Source organism: Notolepis coatsorum (genome assembly GCF_963971535.1).
Source record: "Notolepis coatsorum genome assembly, chromosome: 10".
Taxonomy (NCBI): domain Eukaryota; kingdom Metazoa; phylum Chordata; class Actinopteri; order Aulopiformes; family Paralepididae; genus Notolepis; species Notolepis coatsorum.
In genome coordinates, this window is record NC_140174.1 from 32304811 (window position 1) to 32324271 (window position 19461).

General features: G+C 43.4%; 1 protein-coding gene across 1 annotated transcript in view; it reads right to left on the reverse strand.

The window, feature by feature from the left end:
• The window catches only part of myof (myoferlin), a 116225-nt gene that overhangs the window by 55193 nt on the left and 41571 nt on the right, over positions 1-19461 (reverse strand). Inside the window, 9 exon segments of the mRNA XM_084323490.1 lie at positions 146-288; positions 4804-4906; positions 5662-5776; positions 10158-10321; positions 11523-11654; positions 13996-14151; positions 16656-16848; positions 17257-17366; positions 18581-18705. Of these exon segments, the coding sequence (XP_084179616.1) occupies positions 146-288; positions 4804-4906; positions 5662-5776; positions 10158-10321; positions 11523-11654; positions 13996-14151; positions 16656-16848; positions 17257-17366; positions 18581-18705 (1241 nt within the window).

Sequence of the window (19461 nt, forward strand, 5' to 3'; positions counted from 1 at the left end):
CCACCATAGATTGGTGCTGAAAAGTACACCAGAATGCAGGAAATTAAGTGTTTCCCCCCCCCCCCCCCATGTTGAAACCAAACCTACGCCCTTGCTGTGAATGATAGACAGCCAATGCCCTGTGGCCTGTAATATATATACCGACCTCCATAGCAGCTCCAGAAGGGAGGGCAGCTCTCCTGCGTGGCCTGACCAGCCTTCTCCTGCGGTGGACATGGTAGACCTTCTCAGCAGACACCCATGACCGAGGCTTGTCGTTTGGGGGGATAGTCACCCCGTACTCCCACCCTGGGAGCAGAGGTTAGACACACACCAGTTTTTAACATTAATAATAATAATAATAATAATAATAATAATAATAATAATAATAATAATAATAATAATAATAATAATAATAATAATGCAGGACCTGTTGCAGAGGTCTTTATTCGGCATGCAACGACACTCAATGTTTTAGTGGCACACAGCGGTTAGTTTAGCACACACACCGGAACACACGCATGCATTGTCTCTTTAGGATCGCCGATGCGATACTACTCTGCGTCCTTCCCCCCAAGGGCCGCCGGGAGCAGACGAGGGCTGCGGCGTGAGCCACGCCCGGGGACCATCCAAGTGCTCCTGCCCGTCTTCGTCACGGACGTGACAGCGTTAGCGATCTGTTGTTGTGCATGTTTTTCCATTGGGTTTCTCTTATCAGGGAGGGGGGGGGACCCTTGCGAGCACGGGGAGAACATGCAAACTCCACACAGAAAGGCCTGGGAGATCACCCACCTGGGTACCTGGCATCGCGGAAACCTGGTCCCCAAGCGGGAATCGAACCCTGGACCTTCTTGCTGTGAGGCGACAGTGTTACCACTACGCCACCGTGCCCGCCTTAACATTAACAGTTAAGGTGCTGTAAGTATGTTTGTTAAAAATAAGTGTTAAATAGCTTTACATTCCGACAGCCATCACCGATATAGAGTGTTTGGTCAGTAACATGGGTCTCCCAGTCCCTCTGCTCTGCAGTAAACAGGGAATACATTTCCTGGTATCCCGTTCCCACTTTATCCAATCAGCAGAGAGAACCCTACATATTTTTACTTATTTCACAAAAACTTGCCAAGCCATATTTGCTGGCAGATAGTTTTACTTGTTCCAAGCACATATATTTTTTTTTTATTCTCATTTTTGTCAGAGTGGAGTTCTCTCTCCTGATTGGATATAGTGGGAAGGGATACCAGAACATTATATTTATAGTGGGAAGGGATACCAGAACATTTATTTTTCGTTTACTGCAGAACGGAGGGACTGAGAGACCCATGTTACTGACCAAACACTCTATATCAGTGCTGGCTGTCGGAGTGTAGAGCTATTATTTTAACATGTAGACCACTTGTTTTAACAAAGAAAATACCACCTACAGCACCATTCATGTTTTTAACAGGTTATAGGCTGCACTGAAAACACATGATACGCTTCACACACACCACTTGGAAATGGATCGAGCACATACAGCAAATCCAACAGGTCCGGGGGGTTGAAAATATGCAAACCGTAAACAAATCCTCATTGCTCAATCTCATGTATTTCACTCCCATATTGCAGGTCTAAATAAACAAGATAAGCCTGGAGGCAAACAGGCCGGAAGACAACAGTTTCTCCATCCTTCACCCGTTCAGCTACACGACCAGTTCAGCTACACGTCCCGTTCAGCTACACGACCCGTTCAGCTACACGACCCGTTCAGCTACAGTACACGACCAGTTCAGCTACACGTCCCGTTCCGGTGAATATTAAAGGCAACCAACTTGTGTTCAGCCTTTCGTTCAGCGTTTCTCTGATTGGCCACACGGCCACCTGACCGCGCGGCAGAGGCAGCGGCCGTCTTCCGTTGTAGAATTGTTTACATCAGGGTGCCACCACCCACTTCAATGACAGAGCTCTCATATTTGCGAATGCATAAACTATATCTTAAATTATGGCTATGTGTCTAAGCAGCCTCCACTGATGTACAGTGACGAGTGAATCTGGTAGTTGGTTTATGATGTTACAAACGCGAAATAACATTATACATTATGCTCCGCGAAATAACATTATACTGTAGTTAATCAGTCAGCAGCCTCCACTGATGTTATGATGTTACAAACGCGAAATAACATTATACATTATGCTCCGCGAAATAACATTATACTGTAGTTAATCAGTCAGCAGCCTCCACTGATGTTATGATGTTACAAACGCGAAATAACATTATACATTATGCTCCGCGAAATAACATTATACTGTAGTTAATCAGTCAGCAGCCTCAAGTTTCAAGTTTCTTTAATAGTTGTCATACAGAAGTACAGAATACTTTCATACAAAATGCTTCTTACTGTTACGCTCCAGAGACTGTGCTAGACAAGATAGTATCAAATAACATAGTATAGCATGTAAATTAGAAGTAGAAAATGAGGTCACAGTGTTCAGTATAGACATATGTACAATGTTCGATGCAGAATAGACGTAACTGAGTTACCATATAATATACATTACAATACTATGCAGTGTACTAATGTACAATACTATATAGTGCAAAGCAGAAATGGGATGAGGTACAATTTAGGTACCATTTACAGTAAGGTGTACGAGTTGTAGTGCAATCCTTCATCAATAAATATAAAGTGTGGGGAGTGGGTGCTACAGTGTGTTTGTTTAAAGTGAGTGTGTGCTATAAAGTGTGGGGAGTGGGTGCTACAGTGTGTTTGTTTAAAGTGAGTGTGTGCGTGTGGATGTGTGTGCTATGTGCGTTTGATGGTTGTTGTTGTGTAGTGTTCATTGTTCGTTGAGCAGCCTGATGGTTATGATGTTACAAACGCGAAATAACATTATACATTATGCTCCGCGAAATAACATTATACTGTAGTTAACACTTTAACTGCCGGAAGACGTGTTTAGGCGTCCTTCCCCGCCATGCTCAAGTTGCCGAAGACGCCGTAACTCGTCTTTGATATCAATATTTAAAAAATCTGTGATCGGATTCATATTTCCCATCCGCTGGCCTGAGACCCACCAAAAAGCCCCACTGAACCCTCTAGCGGTTCAAGAGCGCCATCTGGTGGCCGATCGGCGCAATCGCCAAACAGGAAGTTACTTGGACGATGTGCTATTCACCCATATTACTTCCGGGCACTCTGTATATGTCCCGGCACTCTAGCTCGTCACAATACATAGCGATCCGTTGCCAATAACTCGATAAACAACATGATTTGGACGTATATACCATTATACAACCTGGAAATGGACCGGGTATTCCAACATCCCATAATAGGAAAATGTATACTCCACGCTCATCGCCCAACGGCACGAGGAAGATACGGTAAGATTCAGCGTTATTTTTCAATGTCTTCTATACTAACTGATCTGATGAACATTTGACCCACATTAGATGAATGGTATAACGCTGCCCACGGAATTATAAACGCCCCCTCGCCCATCCGGTCAACATCAGATGACGTGTAGTAACTTCCAGAAGTCCGTCCAGTTGGATTTTTTTATATCGCGCCGATTGCTATCAAACTGTATTTGATCATCAATATAATGCATTTGGGGCTATAAATCACGTTCTGGAGAAAGCTGCAGAAAGAGATGAAAACATACTTATACTTTAGATCATATTTTAGTATGAATATGTGAATGAAAAAGTTTAACGTTCATACACCCTGAACAATACATATAGGACATTGAATGGGCCCTAATAATGGCAATTTAGCAATAGAATTTAAAAAGTTATATCCCTGCAAAGAAGGGGAACTTCTCCATAGACAAATAGAGCTGGCAACCTATGGTATATCATGAATTTAGCCTTAGGCAATCAAAGTGTTAATCAGTCAGCAGCCTCCACTGATGTTATGACATTACAAACGCGAACATTATACATTATGCTCCGCGCGCCATTCATTTCATTTGGGACCTCTGCCGCTTGCAGGGACGGCTGCCGCGTTCGCGGCAAAAGGGGGCGGGGGGTCGTAGCCAATCAGAGAAAAGCTGAACACAAGTTGGTTGCCTTTAATATTCACGCGTCCCGTTCAGCTACACGTCCCGTTCAGCTACACGTCCCGTTCAGCTACATGTCCTCGCTACTTTTAAAGGACTATCGCAGAGTTGTTTACACACACCTGCAACTGTCACCTAACTGGAATGAGTCTGTTCTGCTTCATGTATTACAGACCACTGATTCTTTTCAAAGAGAACTTAAAACATACCTCTTCACGAAAGCCTTCCCTTAGTTTTAACCTTTTTATTCATGCCTTGTGTGCTTTATCCCTTTTTTATGCTTCGTCTTGTTTGTTTAATTGCCTAATGTTTTTTTTTATATCTGTTTTTTTTTTACTCTGTAGCACTCTGAGACTTGGTTTCCAGATATAGAGTGAATTATAAATCGAATGTATTATTATTATTATTATTATTATTATTATTATTATTATTATTATTATTATTATATCTTGTCATTTTATTTGGTTGTTTGTTTGATGTGTGTTTTAATGATTTCCCTTACCTCTGTGATGTATGCATCGTCTGTCTCTTTTCTATTTTATTATTTGTTTTGTCCTCTCACCAGGTCGCCATTGTAAATACAAATTTGTTCTTAATTGACATGCCTGGTTAAATAAAGCTTAAATAAAAATATATATATTTAAGTAGCAACTGTAAACAAGTGCCAAAAGGAAGACTGTAATATTTTCAACACGGGGCATGAAGTTACAGAACAAAATCGATAAAAATTGATTAAAGCCCCCAGCATTTCAGAAAGGTGTTGATATAATATATGGATGCCCATACCTTGATCATCCACGGCTCGGTTGTCATCCACGGTCCACTCGTCCTCCCAGCTCCACCCTGGAGGACAGTCAAACTCCCCAGGATTCCTGCTCTTCTCTCCGTTCTGGACACAGACAACAGCTTGGTCAGCTGCAGCAGATTCTTATATCAGGGGTCAGTGGGTAAGTAGTTTCACATTCAGAATTTCAGACTCATCTCCACACTGCGTTTTTACATGAACGCTATACTAACCCCTGCTGTGACAGTTATTACATCAACACTGTACTGACTGACCCCTGCTGTGACGGTTATTACATCAACACTGTACTGACTGACCCCTGCTGTGACGGTTATTACATCAACACTGTACTGACTGACCCCTGCTGTGACAGTTATTACATCAACACTGTACTGACTGACCCCTGCTGTGACAGTTATTACATCAACACTGTACTGACTGACCCCTGCTGTGACAGTTATTACATCAACACTGTACTGACCCCTGCTGTGGTCATGATCTCACCGCTGTACTGACCCCTGCTGTGGTCATGACCTCACCGCTGTACTGACCCCTGCTGTGGTCATGACCTCACCGCTGTACTGACCCCTGCTGTGGCGGTCATGACATCACTGCTGTACTGACCCCTGCTGTGGCGGTCATGACATCACCGCTGTACTGACCCCTGCTGTGACGGTCATGACATCACTGCTGTACTGACCCCTGCTGTGGCGGTCATGACATCACTGCTGTACTGACCCCTGCTGTGGCGGTCATGACATCACCGCTGTACTGACCCCTGCTGTGGCGGTCATGACATCACCGCTGTCCTCCCAGAGAGAAGTGTAATGTGTGGCCATGTAGCAGCCTGTGTCTCTCACCACATCAGTGTACGGCTCAGAGGCATCTTTCCACTCCCCTCCAGGGAAGCGAGTTGCATTCTGGAACACCTCGTCCATGAATTCGGTGTGTCCTGCATCTGCCTCAGTCAATAGACTGCAACACAGAGATGTCATTAAGGGGGGTGTTTGTGTGTGTGTGTGTGTGTGTTTAACACATTGTCTGCCAGGCATTGTGCCCATCTTTGTGCCCTCTCTGCCAGCGCTGTAAGCCTATGGAGTGGCTCACCTTCTTTGCAGGGCTATAACTTTTTAAATATTATAGCTATATCAAGTCAAGTCAAGAGTTTTATTTGTCACGGCATACGAGTATACAATGAAATGCGGGTGGTCTTGCCCGCAACGATGTGCAATACAGTGGGTACAACATATACATACTCCTGTTTTTATACATAAGATTGTTTTTAGTAATACTGTGCACGAGCATTACACTAGAGGTTCCAGTAGTGGGCAGCTTGAATGGCCAGGTCCTAGAACCAGCGCTCTGGGGAGATCTTTTATTTTTAGAGCATTAACTCTGTGGAATGGCCTGCCTCGGAACCTCTGCTGCATTTACAGTAGATTCACTTTTAAAAAGAATCTTAAATTGTTTTTAAATTGTTTTTAACACTGTAAAGTATTTTTTTGTTTTTGTTTTACACTAATGTAATTTTAGCTATATTAATTGTTACAGTAGGTTCATTATGCATTGTGTGTACTGACTTTTAATAATTTTGTTTTTTGCAATAGTGATTGTTTGTGTGTTTTTTTGTGTGTGGACCCCAGGAAGACTAGCTGGTTGCTATCGCACCAGCTAATGGGGATCCCTAATAAAATCAAATCAAATCAAATAGAATCCAATACAAAAAAAATTGTGCAATAACAGGTAACAGGTAACATGGTGTGACATCAAAATCAGTATCTGTACATAGTTATTTACAGAGCATATAGGACATGCTAGGTAGCTTTGGTAGTGCAATACACTGTTACTGTTGCTAATACTGATTTAAAGTGGCTTTTCCTTTTGGCAATAAGTGTGAGTGTGTGCGCATGAGTGTGTGCCCGCTCATGTTGAAGTGTTAAAGTGGCTGCTAGTGTGTGAGCGTGCACAGCGTGCGTGTCGTGTGTGTGCTCATGTGTGCTTATGTGTGGATAGTTCAGTGTTCTGTGGTACTCAATGTTCATTGTTCAGGACTCTGATGGCCTGGGGGAAGAAGCTAAGCCTAAGCCTCTCTGTCCTAGTAGCTGGGGTTCGCAGGCGTCTGCCTGACCTCAGCAGCTGAAACAGGCTGTTATTGGGGTGGTGGGGGTCTTTCATTATTCTGCAGGCTCTGGATTTGCACCTCTTGTTGTATAGAACCTGCAGGGGAGGTAGTGCAATACCCGTGGTACGCTCGGCTGAGCGCACCACTCTCTGTAGGGCCTTCTTGTCCTGTGCCGTGCTGTTTCCGTAATATCAACATTACTATGGCCCATTCAACATCGGGTATCTATCGTTCCGAATGTGGAACGTTATATTTTTCCATTCATACATTGTCGTGTTAGTACCCTTGTGAATATAAGTATGTTTTTGGAGTGTATAGCACTAATTCCTAAAACGAGAGTTATAGGCCCCGACACATTATGATACATTATCAATTGGCGTTTTGTTCCTATACACGCTATATTAAAAAATTCAAATGTTCAAATGTATATATATATATACCTTCATCATGCGTGAAGGAAAGGGGGGGGGGGGTCGTTTATAATTCCTTGATCGTCAGTAACAGCTTTTTTTAGTATGGGTTGATACGTTGATCAGATGGATTGCAGTGAAATAAATAAAGAATCCAGCTGAAAATAACGTTAGATTCCTCTTACCGTTCGCCGATGAGTCTGGAGGAAAGAAATTCCAATTATTCTATGTCGATCTGCTAGATCCATTTTCCATTTGTATGACGCAATAAACGCCGAAATCATATTGATTGTGTTTCGAAAGTGATCCAATACACTCGAGTGTGTATCTAGACCCACGTTACAAGTGTAAGTGGAGTGTAACTCGCCCGAAATCCACCAGGCGGTATTGAGGCGTTGCAATATCAGACAGGTTCCAGCTGCGTCCCGGAGGGAGGCTGGATGAATTATGAATGCCATGGCGAAAAAATGAAATATCGATCCCAAAAATGGGGTTACTCGCTGTTGGCGCACAACGATTGGCGGGCAATAACGAGTCTACTCATTGTTGGCGCACAATGTGTTAAGCATGTTCTGCATCTGCCCCAGCAAGCCCATTTTAAGCCAGCAAAGAATCGGACGTCACCTAAAGCAAACACAACTGAAAACAATAGGAAAGAAAACTCAAAAACCAAAGAATGGGTTCCAAATCTTAAGACTTCAATAATGCAGTAAAAGAAACGGGAAGAGTTGCATTAGTACTGCTCCAAGAATGGCGCTATCTAATCTTCTTCAAACTCATTATAAATGATGGCCGACGGTATGAGAGGAATGCAAAGAGCAGGAGGCCTGGCACTGCAGCGAGCGAGGCGGGGGAGAGCAGCCCGGGCGGGCCTGGCACTGCAGCGAGCGAGGCGGGGGAGAGCAGCCCGGGCGGGCCTGGCCCACTTCCTCTGTTTGTGTTCAGAAATAGTCAGATTTGTGGTCAGAAGAGAGGGATCACATTCAGCCGATATCACCACCACCACTACTACTACCAGATAGTCCTAACAGTGTTTATTATATCACCACCAGTGGTGCAGTCGTAATATGGGAACTGCCCATAAATGTTTTAAATGTAATAGTTACAATTTCTTTAATTGAATTAACTTAAACTAGAAAAGTAAATACAAACTAAATTAACAATGTAACTTCGAGTTAGTTTACAGAAGGACAGTTTCCTTCAGAGACTGAAGCACAACTTAATGTCTCATCCTTCCAGTCGGGACCACAGATCAAGCAACCCCCCACCAATTGGTACATGGCTTGTATTTTGGTTTGGCTCTTCTCGTTGTTATGCTATCGGTATCCTATTATTATGCAAAGTCTAGGTGATAAGTGCCGGCCGGGTACTTGCCGCACGGCGCGACGAGTACAGTGACAATTGTGAACGCCTTTTTGTGTGCACTTCTGCCTCAGTGATCTACTACAACGGCGTGTAACCGCGTGTGTGCACGACTGCATCGCTGATCACCACCACCACTACCAGATAGTCCTAACACAGTGTTTATTATCAAGAGTGAGCTGGTGACTGAAGGGTGGCTGGTATTACATCTACAGTGCCCACCATCCTGCCTAAGTACCCTTGAGCAAGGCACTGAACCCCAAAACTGCTCCAGGGGCGCTGCACTGCGGGCAAACCTGCGCTCTGACCTCTCTGATGAAATGCATATTAGGCCTGTAACTAGGATGGATATGAGGACTGTGTCCAATTGTAACTAGGAGGGATATGAGGACTGTGTCCAATTGTAACTAGGAGGGATATGAGGACTGTGTAACTAGGAGGGATATGATGACTAACTAGGAGGGATATGAGGACTGTAACTAGGAGGGATATGAGGACTGTGTAACTAGGAGGGATATGAGGACTGTGTGTAACTAGGAGGGATATGAGGACTGTGTGTATGTGTAACTAGGAGAGATATGAGGACTGTGTGTATGTGTAACTAGGAGGGATATGAGGACTGTGTTTATGTGTAACTAGGATGGATGTGCGGACTGTGTCTATGTGTAACTAGGAGAGATATGAGGACTGTGTGTATGTGTAACTAGGAGAGATATGAGGACTGTGTGTGTGTAACTAGGAGGGATATGAGGACTGTGTCTATGTGTAACTAGGAGGGATATGAGGACTGTGTGTATATGTAACTAGGAGGGATATGAGGACTGTGTCTATGTGTAACTAGGAGAGATATGAGGACTGTGTGTATATGTAACTAGGAGGGATATGAGGACTGTGTCTATGTGTAACTAGGAGAGATATGAGGACTGTGTGTATATGTGACTAGGAGCCTGGCATATGAGGACTGTGTGTATATGTGACTAGGAGCCTGGCATATGAGGACTGTGTGTATATGTGACTAGGAGCCTGGCATATGAGGACTGTGTGTATATGTGACTAGGAGGGATATGAGGACTGTGTCTATGTGTAACTAGGAGAGATATGAGGACTGTGTGTATATGTGACTAGGAGCCTGGCATATGAGGACTGTGTGTATATGTAACTAGGAGAGATATGAGGACTGTGTCTATATGTGACTAGGAGCCTGGCATATGAGGACTGTGTGTATGTGTGACTAGGAGAGATATGAGGACTGTGTGTATGTGTAACTAGGAGAGATATGAGGACTGTGTCTATATGTGACTAGGAGCCTGGCATATGAGGACTGTGTGTATGTGTTACTTGGAGGGATAGGCGAAAAGACAAATTTGTGTACATTGACAATAAAATAATCTTCTTGATCTGAACAGCATTTGTTGCAGAATGAGGTTTTGATGCCGTGCATACATGTTATAATAACACCCACCCTCTCTCTGGGTCGATGAACCACTCGTCTTCCCACTCCCATCCTCTAGGGGGCATAAAGTACTGCTGTTTCAGCTTCAGCTTGCCGGTCACGTCGGAGAACTTGTGGCGTCCCACCAGCCCTGTGGTCCCCCACTTGCCAAACACCTGCGCCTGGTTCTCATACTGCAACACACAGGACATGAAGACACGCGACTGTTTTAGCTGCTGTGTTGTAAACACCCTGACCTCCACGTGACCTGTGCATCTGGTTGTCAGGAGGACTAAACACCTATAATAATAATAATAATAATAATAATATGTATTTGTATAGCACCTTTCATACAAGAATTGCAGCTCAAAGTGCTTTACAAAATTACAAAATTGTACAAAATTGGCAGATCAAGAGCAATGCAAAAAGTGCAGACATAAAATGAAGCATAAAATAGACAAAGTCAAAGTAAGGCATAGAACATTAAATCACATAGTTTTTCACATTAGGATATTAGTAGGCCTCTTTGTTTATTAATAGGCTTCTTTGTTTTACGGTTTGATACCACTGATGCACATAAAATAGACGGATCATGAAATTGGCAGATAGATATAACAGACATATCAACCCAGTATTTTAGATGTTTACACAATACGGTTGATAAGGAAAGGGTCAAAATCTAAGTATTTTAGGAGGGTGTAGACTACCACATGCCTCCTCTGATACATGTGGAGTCGCCAGCCACTTATTTTCACCCGACAAGAAGGAGTTTCACTGGGAGAGCATAACATGTACAGAGGTTCACGCTATCCATCCCCCAGATCCTCTGTGCTGAACAGGCGCCCAGACCGACCAGTAGGAGTCGCTGTTGCAACGACCAGGACTCATATCCCATCGGGTTCCCACCCGTGAACACTGACAATTGTGTTAGTAGGGACGACTGACCAAGTTGGAGGTACCGCTGCCGGGAATTGAACCCCGGGTCTCTGCGGTGGTAGGCGAGTGCTTAGACCTCTACACCACCCAGCCGCCCGTGCATCTTCAGTGCTGAAGATAGTGATACCAATTGTTTATCAACAATGTCATACATATAGGCACAATAAACAAGAATAAACTAAACTAAATCAGTTAAGACAGTTACAAGTCGACACAGTGGTCGAAGATCATACTTTTATATGCAGCAAAAGAAGGAAGAACCTTCAGAGTCAGTTGGAGGGCATTCCAGGTGTCAAAGGAAAAAGCAGCTTTTACTAGTGAAGAGCAAACTTAACCAATGATTAAAACATACAGTATCTGTTGAACGTCACAAACACTTTGGTTGTGCTGATCTTTATGAAATTAAATGAATAAAAACGCCATTCTTGTTGTGGTCATTATCTCTAAACGGCAACATACCAATTCGGCAAAGACGCTGAAGGTTCCTTCAGAGAAGGTGTTGAACTTCTTCTCGTGTGTCGAGAGGCCCAGCCACATGTTGACCCTGATCTCCACCGGCACCTTTAGACCCTTGTTCTTATCCATGGGGTACTGAGGGAGAGCGTACAGAAAAATAGGTAAATAAATAAAAACATTAGTACAAAAAACAACCGACATGGCAGATCCTGTTGCTTGAAGTACTCAAACTATCAGGAAGAAAAATCACTGGTCATTCAAATGCAAAATAAAACAAAAGACAAAAGCCACTTTGATCTGTGAATGAGTATGGTCTGGTCTGCATTTATATATCCCTTTTATCCAAAGCGCTTTACAACTTATGCCTCGCATTCACCCGTTCACTCACACACCGATGGCAGAGGTGACCATGCAAGGTGCCAACCTGCTCGTCGGGAGCAGTTAGGGCTGCAGGTTTCAACAATTGAATTACGTTTTAATACCAATTTCACGATCATACTAGCAACAAAAAAACCATACAAGCTCTCACCAGACGCACCAAGCTCCCGGTAACCCTGCAAAAAACTATTTAAATAAAAAAACATTTCATATATTTAATATTATTTCATCTCCCGACAGCCAGGCTGCCCCCCAAAGATGTAATACCTAATATGCAAATGAAATTAAATACTTTTTAATACCCTCTTAAGCCCGGAGCCCTATTTTCTGAAAATCCGCCTAAAATACATACCTAAGTAAATGGAATATTGCTCCACTTCTACAAGGACCATTTGCATATTCTTGGTATCTAGGGACATCTATGGACCTCAGTGAATGTATTCTCAGTGTCAGAAATATTGTGTCTATTACTAGGCTTGCTTAAATTGTGATGAAACAAAAAGGAGAATATGAATTATGATTTTTCTTTGCATCTTTGACAGTGAATAACACCATGCTAATAATGACCAGACATGAAAAACTGCCACTGATCTCGTTCAGTACCTTCTTGAGATCACGTGTACAAAAGATCTAAGGAAATGAATAAAGGGAAGATGATTAAACAGAAGGTTCTGTAGATACAATACTGAATTCTCCCATCCGGACCAATGCAATTTGAAATATTATTATAGAATATAGAATAGCAGGCTTATAAATTACCTTATTATAGCCAATTCGCACATTTATTTATATATATACATATATTATCTTTATTATATATTATGCCCGAGTTCAATTTGGATTTAGTATCACCAGGCGTGCCTAAGAACAGATAATGAAATCTACTGTAATGTACAGTAGCTTTTTTATTTTTATCAGGGTGGCACCATTTTGAAACTATTTTCAAATCTAATTGTTGCTACAGGCTAAAAATAAGGAAGATAAACTAACTGTGCTTCAATATATGTCAATAGCGTTACGTTTTGTGGTTTATTATCCCGAATAATAAGTTATTAAAAAAATGCATACAGAAGTATGAAGCTTGAAACCCCATAGAGGCTTTTGGGAAGTGTCGTTCTGAAAAATTCCAACGCAGATCTAAAGCTGTCGGTGTCCTCTACAAAATGGCCACCAAAAAACTACAATTCCTGACATTAAAATTTTCCAAAAATGGCGACTTTCGCAAACTAAACAAGACCAAATCGAGAATGAAAATCTATCTAATAACACTTTAACCTATTGGTAAACTAACGTATTGATAGGGCGGCTAAGTGGCGCAGTGGGCAAGGTGCTCGCCACTAACGCAGGAGATGCTGGGTTTGAGCCCAGCTCTCGGCGTTGCTTCCGGCTTGGCTGGTCGTTCATACTAATACAATTGGCAGTATTAGGGGGTGGGAAAGCCGGTGGGTGGGGATCGGACGTTGTGGACAGCGACTCCTACAGGTCGGTTGGTGCGCCTGTACAACAGAATCAGGAAGCAACGGGGGCAGCGTGAGCCTCCCACGCGTTACTCCTCGCCGCTGAGAGATCGCGCTGTACACATGAAAAGATGCGACGGCTGCCTCCTCGTGTACCGGAGGGGACACGTGATGCAAGGCTTGGTCCACATTGCAGCCGACCAGTGGGAGGCATGGTCTAGCAACGTTCGAGACAGGGGAGGGTAGAATTGGATAATACGAAATTGGGATGGGAGAAAAATAGAAAATGGGGAGAAAAAGTCGATAAAAAAAACAAAACAAAAAAACTAACGTATTGATGATAATATACATTATAAATGCTGTTGTGACATGGTTATGATGTTTATACTTTAATACATTTGACAAACAGTCTGGAGAGATTGATTTATGACGTGATGTCATTTGCGGTCCGCCGACCGCACGGGTGGAAGAGGTTACGGGTTAGGTTCAATTGAGAATTATGAATTTAATAAGACTTTTTGATACCCCGCAGATACCGTGGGTTAAGTGTCTTGCTCAAGGAAACTAACCGGGAACTGATTACCGGACGACCGCTCTACCTCCTGAGCTGCTGTCGAGTATCGTCTGCTATGTTGGTGTACCTGCATGAAGATGGTCTGCGTCTTGCCACAGTGCTGTCCACAGGCCTGCTCGCTGTAGGTGGTGTACAGCAGCTGGTTGGCAGGGACGCGGCTGTAGGCCACCCTCTTCTCTCCCCTCAGCATCCAGATGATGACGTCCGGCATGCTGTTCTGGGGCTGGACAGGGAGACAAGACCATGACAATACATGCTGTTCTGGGGCTGGACAGGGAGACAAGACCATGACAATACATGCTGTTCTGGGGCTGGACAGGGAGACAAGACCATGACAATACATGCTGTTCTGGGGCTGGACAGAGAGACAAGACCATGACAATACATGCTGTTCTGGGGCTGGACAGGGAGACAAGACCATGACAATACATGCTGTTCTGGGGCTGGACGCGTGTATTGCTTCCGCAACGGAATTCGGTTTCCTGGTTCCTCTGATTGGCCACGACTCCCACGTGACCCGACCCCCTATCCACCGCTCTGCCGCTGCCGCGCGCGGCAGAGAGCGGCCGCGGACGCGCTCGCTTCCTCAATTTATACGCATGGAAGTATTGACTGAATGAATGAATGAATGAATGAATGAAAACTTTATTTAACAGATTGCAGAATGGGTACAATACAATACGGCTCAATACACACAATTGTTAAGGGGATGCAGACCTGAGAAAGACGTTTGTCTTGTTTACATCAGGGTCCCCCATTTTCAATTCATATAGAACGACTACGCCATAACAAATCATTAAAAAATATACCGTTAACTGGAATATGTTGTGCCTTTACACATATGTTGGATTATGTCATTGGTTTGTCATGACAAACAAATTAAAAAAAATCGCGATTTACCCGCTGGCTACGCCAACACACAGTGACTGCATGTAGTCACTGTGTGTTGATGTTGTAGCCACCTCCTCCGCGGCAGGCGTACTAAGCTCCCCCTTAAGCTCCAGGAGAGAGGGGAGAGGTTGAAAACCTGCAGTTCTTGCCCGCCTGATGGGAGCCGAATCCCTGCATCCGATTTGTCTGATGAATACCCTGTTGGGGAAAATGTGTATATGAAGTGAACTAGTTTAATATAGGTCAACTAGCACTACTGAAAGACGGTCCGGCTGATGTTCTTAAAACAACTTTGAGATAGACAGATAGACATTTCAGTACATCACGTCGTGTGCTTTTAATCTTGTACATCATATCGTGTGCTTTTAATCTTGTACATCATATCTTGTCCTTTTAATCTTGTAACATCTTGTTCTCTCTTTCATACACACACATATACACACACACATCTCACTCAATCATACACACACTCATTGTAATCTTGACTCTCTCTTTCATACACACACATATACACACACACATCTCACTCAATCATACACACACTCATTGTAATCTTGACTCTCTCTTTCACACACACACATATACACACACACATCTCACTCAATCGCATCTCTCTTCGATGTTAAATCTATGTGTCATTTTAATGTACGTCATGTCATATCTGATATAATATGTCACGTCATCATATCTGTCATGGGGGGGCAGGGCTGAGAAGGGATTTATCTGATGAAGCACAGGGGTTGAGAAGTCAGAGTGTTTTTGTTCAAGCTGTGGTCCGTCTGCTCGATCCATAGCTCTGCTGTTAAAACTTTCTTTCATTAAACAAATTGCCTGTTGAAATTGGAACTATCGTCTCCTGCTGTGTTAACAACCATCAGCCACAACAACCCCCAAACATGGAGGTCCCGAATGCATGGAAGTATTGATTGCGCCGTAACAAATCATTAAAAAAAGATACCGTTAACGGGAATATGTTGTGCCTTTACACATATGTTGGATTATGTAATTGGTTTGTCATGACAAACAAATAAAATATCGCGTCGTTCTATATGAATTAAAAATGGGGGACCCTGATGTAAACAAGACAAACGTCTTTCTCAGGTCTGCATCCCCTTAACAATTGTGTGTATTGAGCCGTACTGTATTGTACCCATTCTGCAATCTGTTAAATAAAGGTATCATTCATTCATTCATTCATTCAGTCAATACTTCCATGCGTATAAATTGAGGAAGCGAGCGAGTCCACGGCAGCGGCAGAGCGGTGGATAGGGGGGCGGGTCACGTGGGGGTCGCGGCCAATCAGAGGAACCCGGAAACCGAATTCCGTTGCAGGAAGCGATACACGCGGGCTGGACAGGGAGACAAGACCATGACAATACATGTGTCGCGATTGCATCGGAGTACATTAGAAGGGAACGTGGACGGTTTTCAACATTAATTCAAGTGTGAATTCGCAATAGCTGCAACCTTTTTGCAATAGGCCACTCCCGTTGCCACGCCCCCTTTTAGCCAATTGGCCTTGAACACACACTTGATCGCCATGCCAAATTTCAGCCTACAATATTTTACACCTGGGGAGGGTGTAATTAAGGGAAAATTCATGTTTTTTACCCTTAAATTTGGGCAAAATTTCTCATTTAATAAGGCTATTTTAAGTTTTTTTTTTTTTTTTTCAATTAAGAGACTCTGTTCCCTAGTGTGTGTGTGTGTGTGTGCATGTGTGTGTTGGCTAAAATCTATCCTAAATGGAATTCCGAATTCAACTATGTTGAATTATGCCGTTAGTCTGAGCCATGTCTGTGAGTCTGGTCCACTCTGCAGGATATAACTTCCTACCTCTTCAGCCAGCTGTTGCAGTTTGTCCAACCAGGCCTCTATGTCTGCCAGCGTGTCTCTGATGTCAGAGGCCTCCTGTCGCATGCGTCTGGCCTGCTCCCTGATGGTCGCCATGGCGCTGTCTCTCAGCTTCTTGAGCTGGATGTCAAGCTGGGTCAGGTTGGAACGGCCCTCCAGCTCTGGTATTGGGAAACTAGGAGGAGAGGACAGAGAGTCACTTCACGGTCCCTTCCTGCAAAATTTTGTCACCTCAATGTCCCTTCCTGCTGAATATAGTCACCTCAATGTCCCTTCCTGCTGGATTTTGTCACCTCAATGTCCCTTCCTGCTGAATTTAGTCACATCAATGTCCCTTCCTGCTGAATTTAGTCACCTCAATGTCCCTTCCTGCTCAATTTAGTCACCTCACTGTCCCTTCCTGCTCAATTTAGTCACCATTTAAAATCCCTTCCTGCTGAATTTAGTCACAGTTCAAAATCCTGACTGTAAATTACATTGAAGAAAATGTTGCATATGGAAATTAAAACAATAATTTAATCATTAATAAGCCCCTACTGTATACACTATGTCCAGTCCTCTCTGAGCAACAGCATCAGTTCACCTCTCCAGGTCTTCCACCAGCTGGGTGAGCAGCTTCAGCCAGACCTCAGCCAGCTGGTGGTCTGTAGCTTTAGCTGAGATGGCCGTCTTGAACGCCTCCAGGTTGGTTTGCTACAACAGGGAACAGGGTAGCGTGGGTTAAAGAGACACAAGACTACCGGTCTAGTAATAACCCCACTTCCCACAGCCCCTTGAGCCTGGCTCTCACACAGGAACAAGGACACAAGGACACATAGGATAAGATTATATAATCCAGATGGTTGTTTTCCAAACCACATTTTTGTGTAATAATGTGCAGTTGATGGTAGAATAGACGGAGGTAATTCAAGAGCATGGATGTTAGTCTACGCACCATAAGATGCATATTATATTTCCCTATGGAGATATTTGGAGTGCTTGTGCTTTTGTATGGTAACAAAAACAAACAAGGACACACAAGCTAAGCAGAGAACTGCAGAATTTGGGAGAATCGTTCACATGTGGCTACAAGCATAAAATGTACCACTAAAAGTATTATTGGATCTGCTTTGCTGAAAAAGAACGTTAGCCAGTTAGAAAATCCAACATGGGGAGAAAATTGGGGATGCAGCCTTTGCCAATTTCGCACCAAAGCTGAAAGATACTATAAAAATAAACGTTATATTCTCATTATTATTATGGCCACCATTTTTCAAGATGGCTGCCATCAACAATACCGAAATGCCATTTCTGTCATAGAATTGTATCTAGTAATTCATGAATCCCCTTCATAGACCACCACAACACTTCCGGTATTCTGAAATCATGGGAGAGAGCGGGTGGAGAAAATGTATGAATGTGGATGAGAGCCTTGACATTAAGTGGTTGTAGCTATGGCTGTGGGGGTGCTGGAGACATGATTCAATATACTTTTATACACCAGAGTCTCCTGAACATGGAGAGACAAATCCAAAGTTGATCGACACTTTCTAGGCGGAGCTAGTCACTTTTCCGCACCTACTCCCAAACTCTGTATGCGCAGTTTACCCACGGAGTCTCTGGATTGTCCAGAGATCAAGGTTTATCAATCTGCGCGTGCGGAGTTGGGGAGTACGTGCGAAAAAGTTACTATAGCTCGGCAGAGAAAGTGCCGATCAACTTGGGATTTGTCTCTCCGTGTTCAGGAGACACAGGCGTATAAAAGTATATTGGATCATGTCTCCAGCGGTAGCTACAACCACTTAATGTCATGGCTCTCATCCACATTCATTCATCTTCTACACTTCCTCATAGAGGTGCTTCACATCCAAAAGTACAACTAGGCATTCACTCTAGAACATAGACGTAAATTCAACACATTATCTTACCAGGCGATTAGTAATTAAGAGGACGATGTTGACAGCTTCGTGACGATGGCTGATGTCCTCCCAGAACGAGGTGACCACCACCACTGGTTTAGTGTCGGCCCACGGCAGGTAGTAGTAGTGGTTACCTGGTCAACCACAGAAAAAACATTCTCATTGCATCAGCATACATACTACTATAATACATATTACTACATACGACTACAGTACACGCATTCATGCACGTGCATGAACACATACACCCATAAATAGAATAGAATAGAAATACTTTAATCATCCCGAGGGAAATTTGGCACTACAAATCACTCACAGTAAACATTTAGGTAGACAGAACAAAGTCACGAATAAGAATAACAAATTGCCTAAGAATAAAATAAGCCTAAGAATAAGATAATAAGTACAGTCCAGGATTCACATTTCTTATGTTATGTATATACATTCTACTGATTCTAGTATAAAATATACCGAAGTCTACAGTAAGTGTACAGTAAGTGTAATATTGAACAATGTTGTTTTAAAAGTAAAAGTCCAGGAAGATGGTAACTGTCACCCTGTGCTCAGTGATGCAGTGAGGCACAGTGATGCATTGTAAAGTCTGATGGCTGTCGGAATGAAGGACTTCCTGTGCCTTTCAGTGCTACATCTTGGGAGTGTTAGTCTAGCACTGAACATGCTCCTGCTGTCAGCCAAGTATGTGTATAGTGGGTGGGAGGGGTTGTCCCTGATGGCATGGAGCTTAGCAAGGCTCCTCCTCTCCGCCACCACCGCTAGAGAGTCCAGCTCCACCCCAACCACGTTACTGGCCTTCCTGACCACCATACATACATACACATATATTGGCATGAATCAGGGAACACACACACATATGAAAGACATTTAAAATT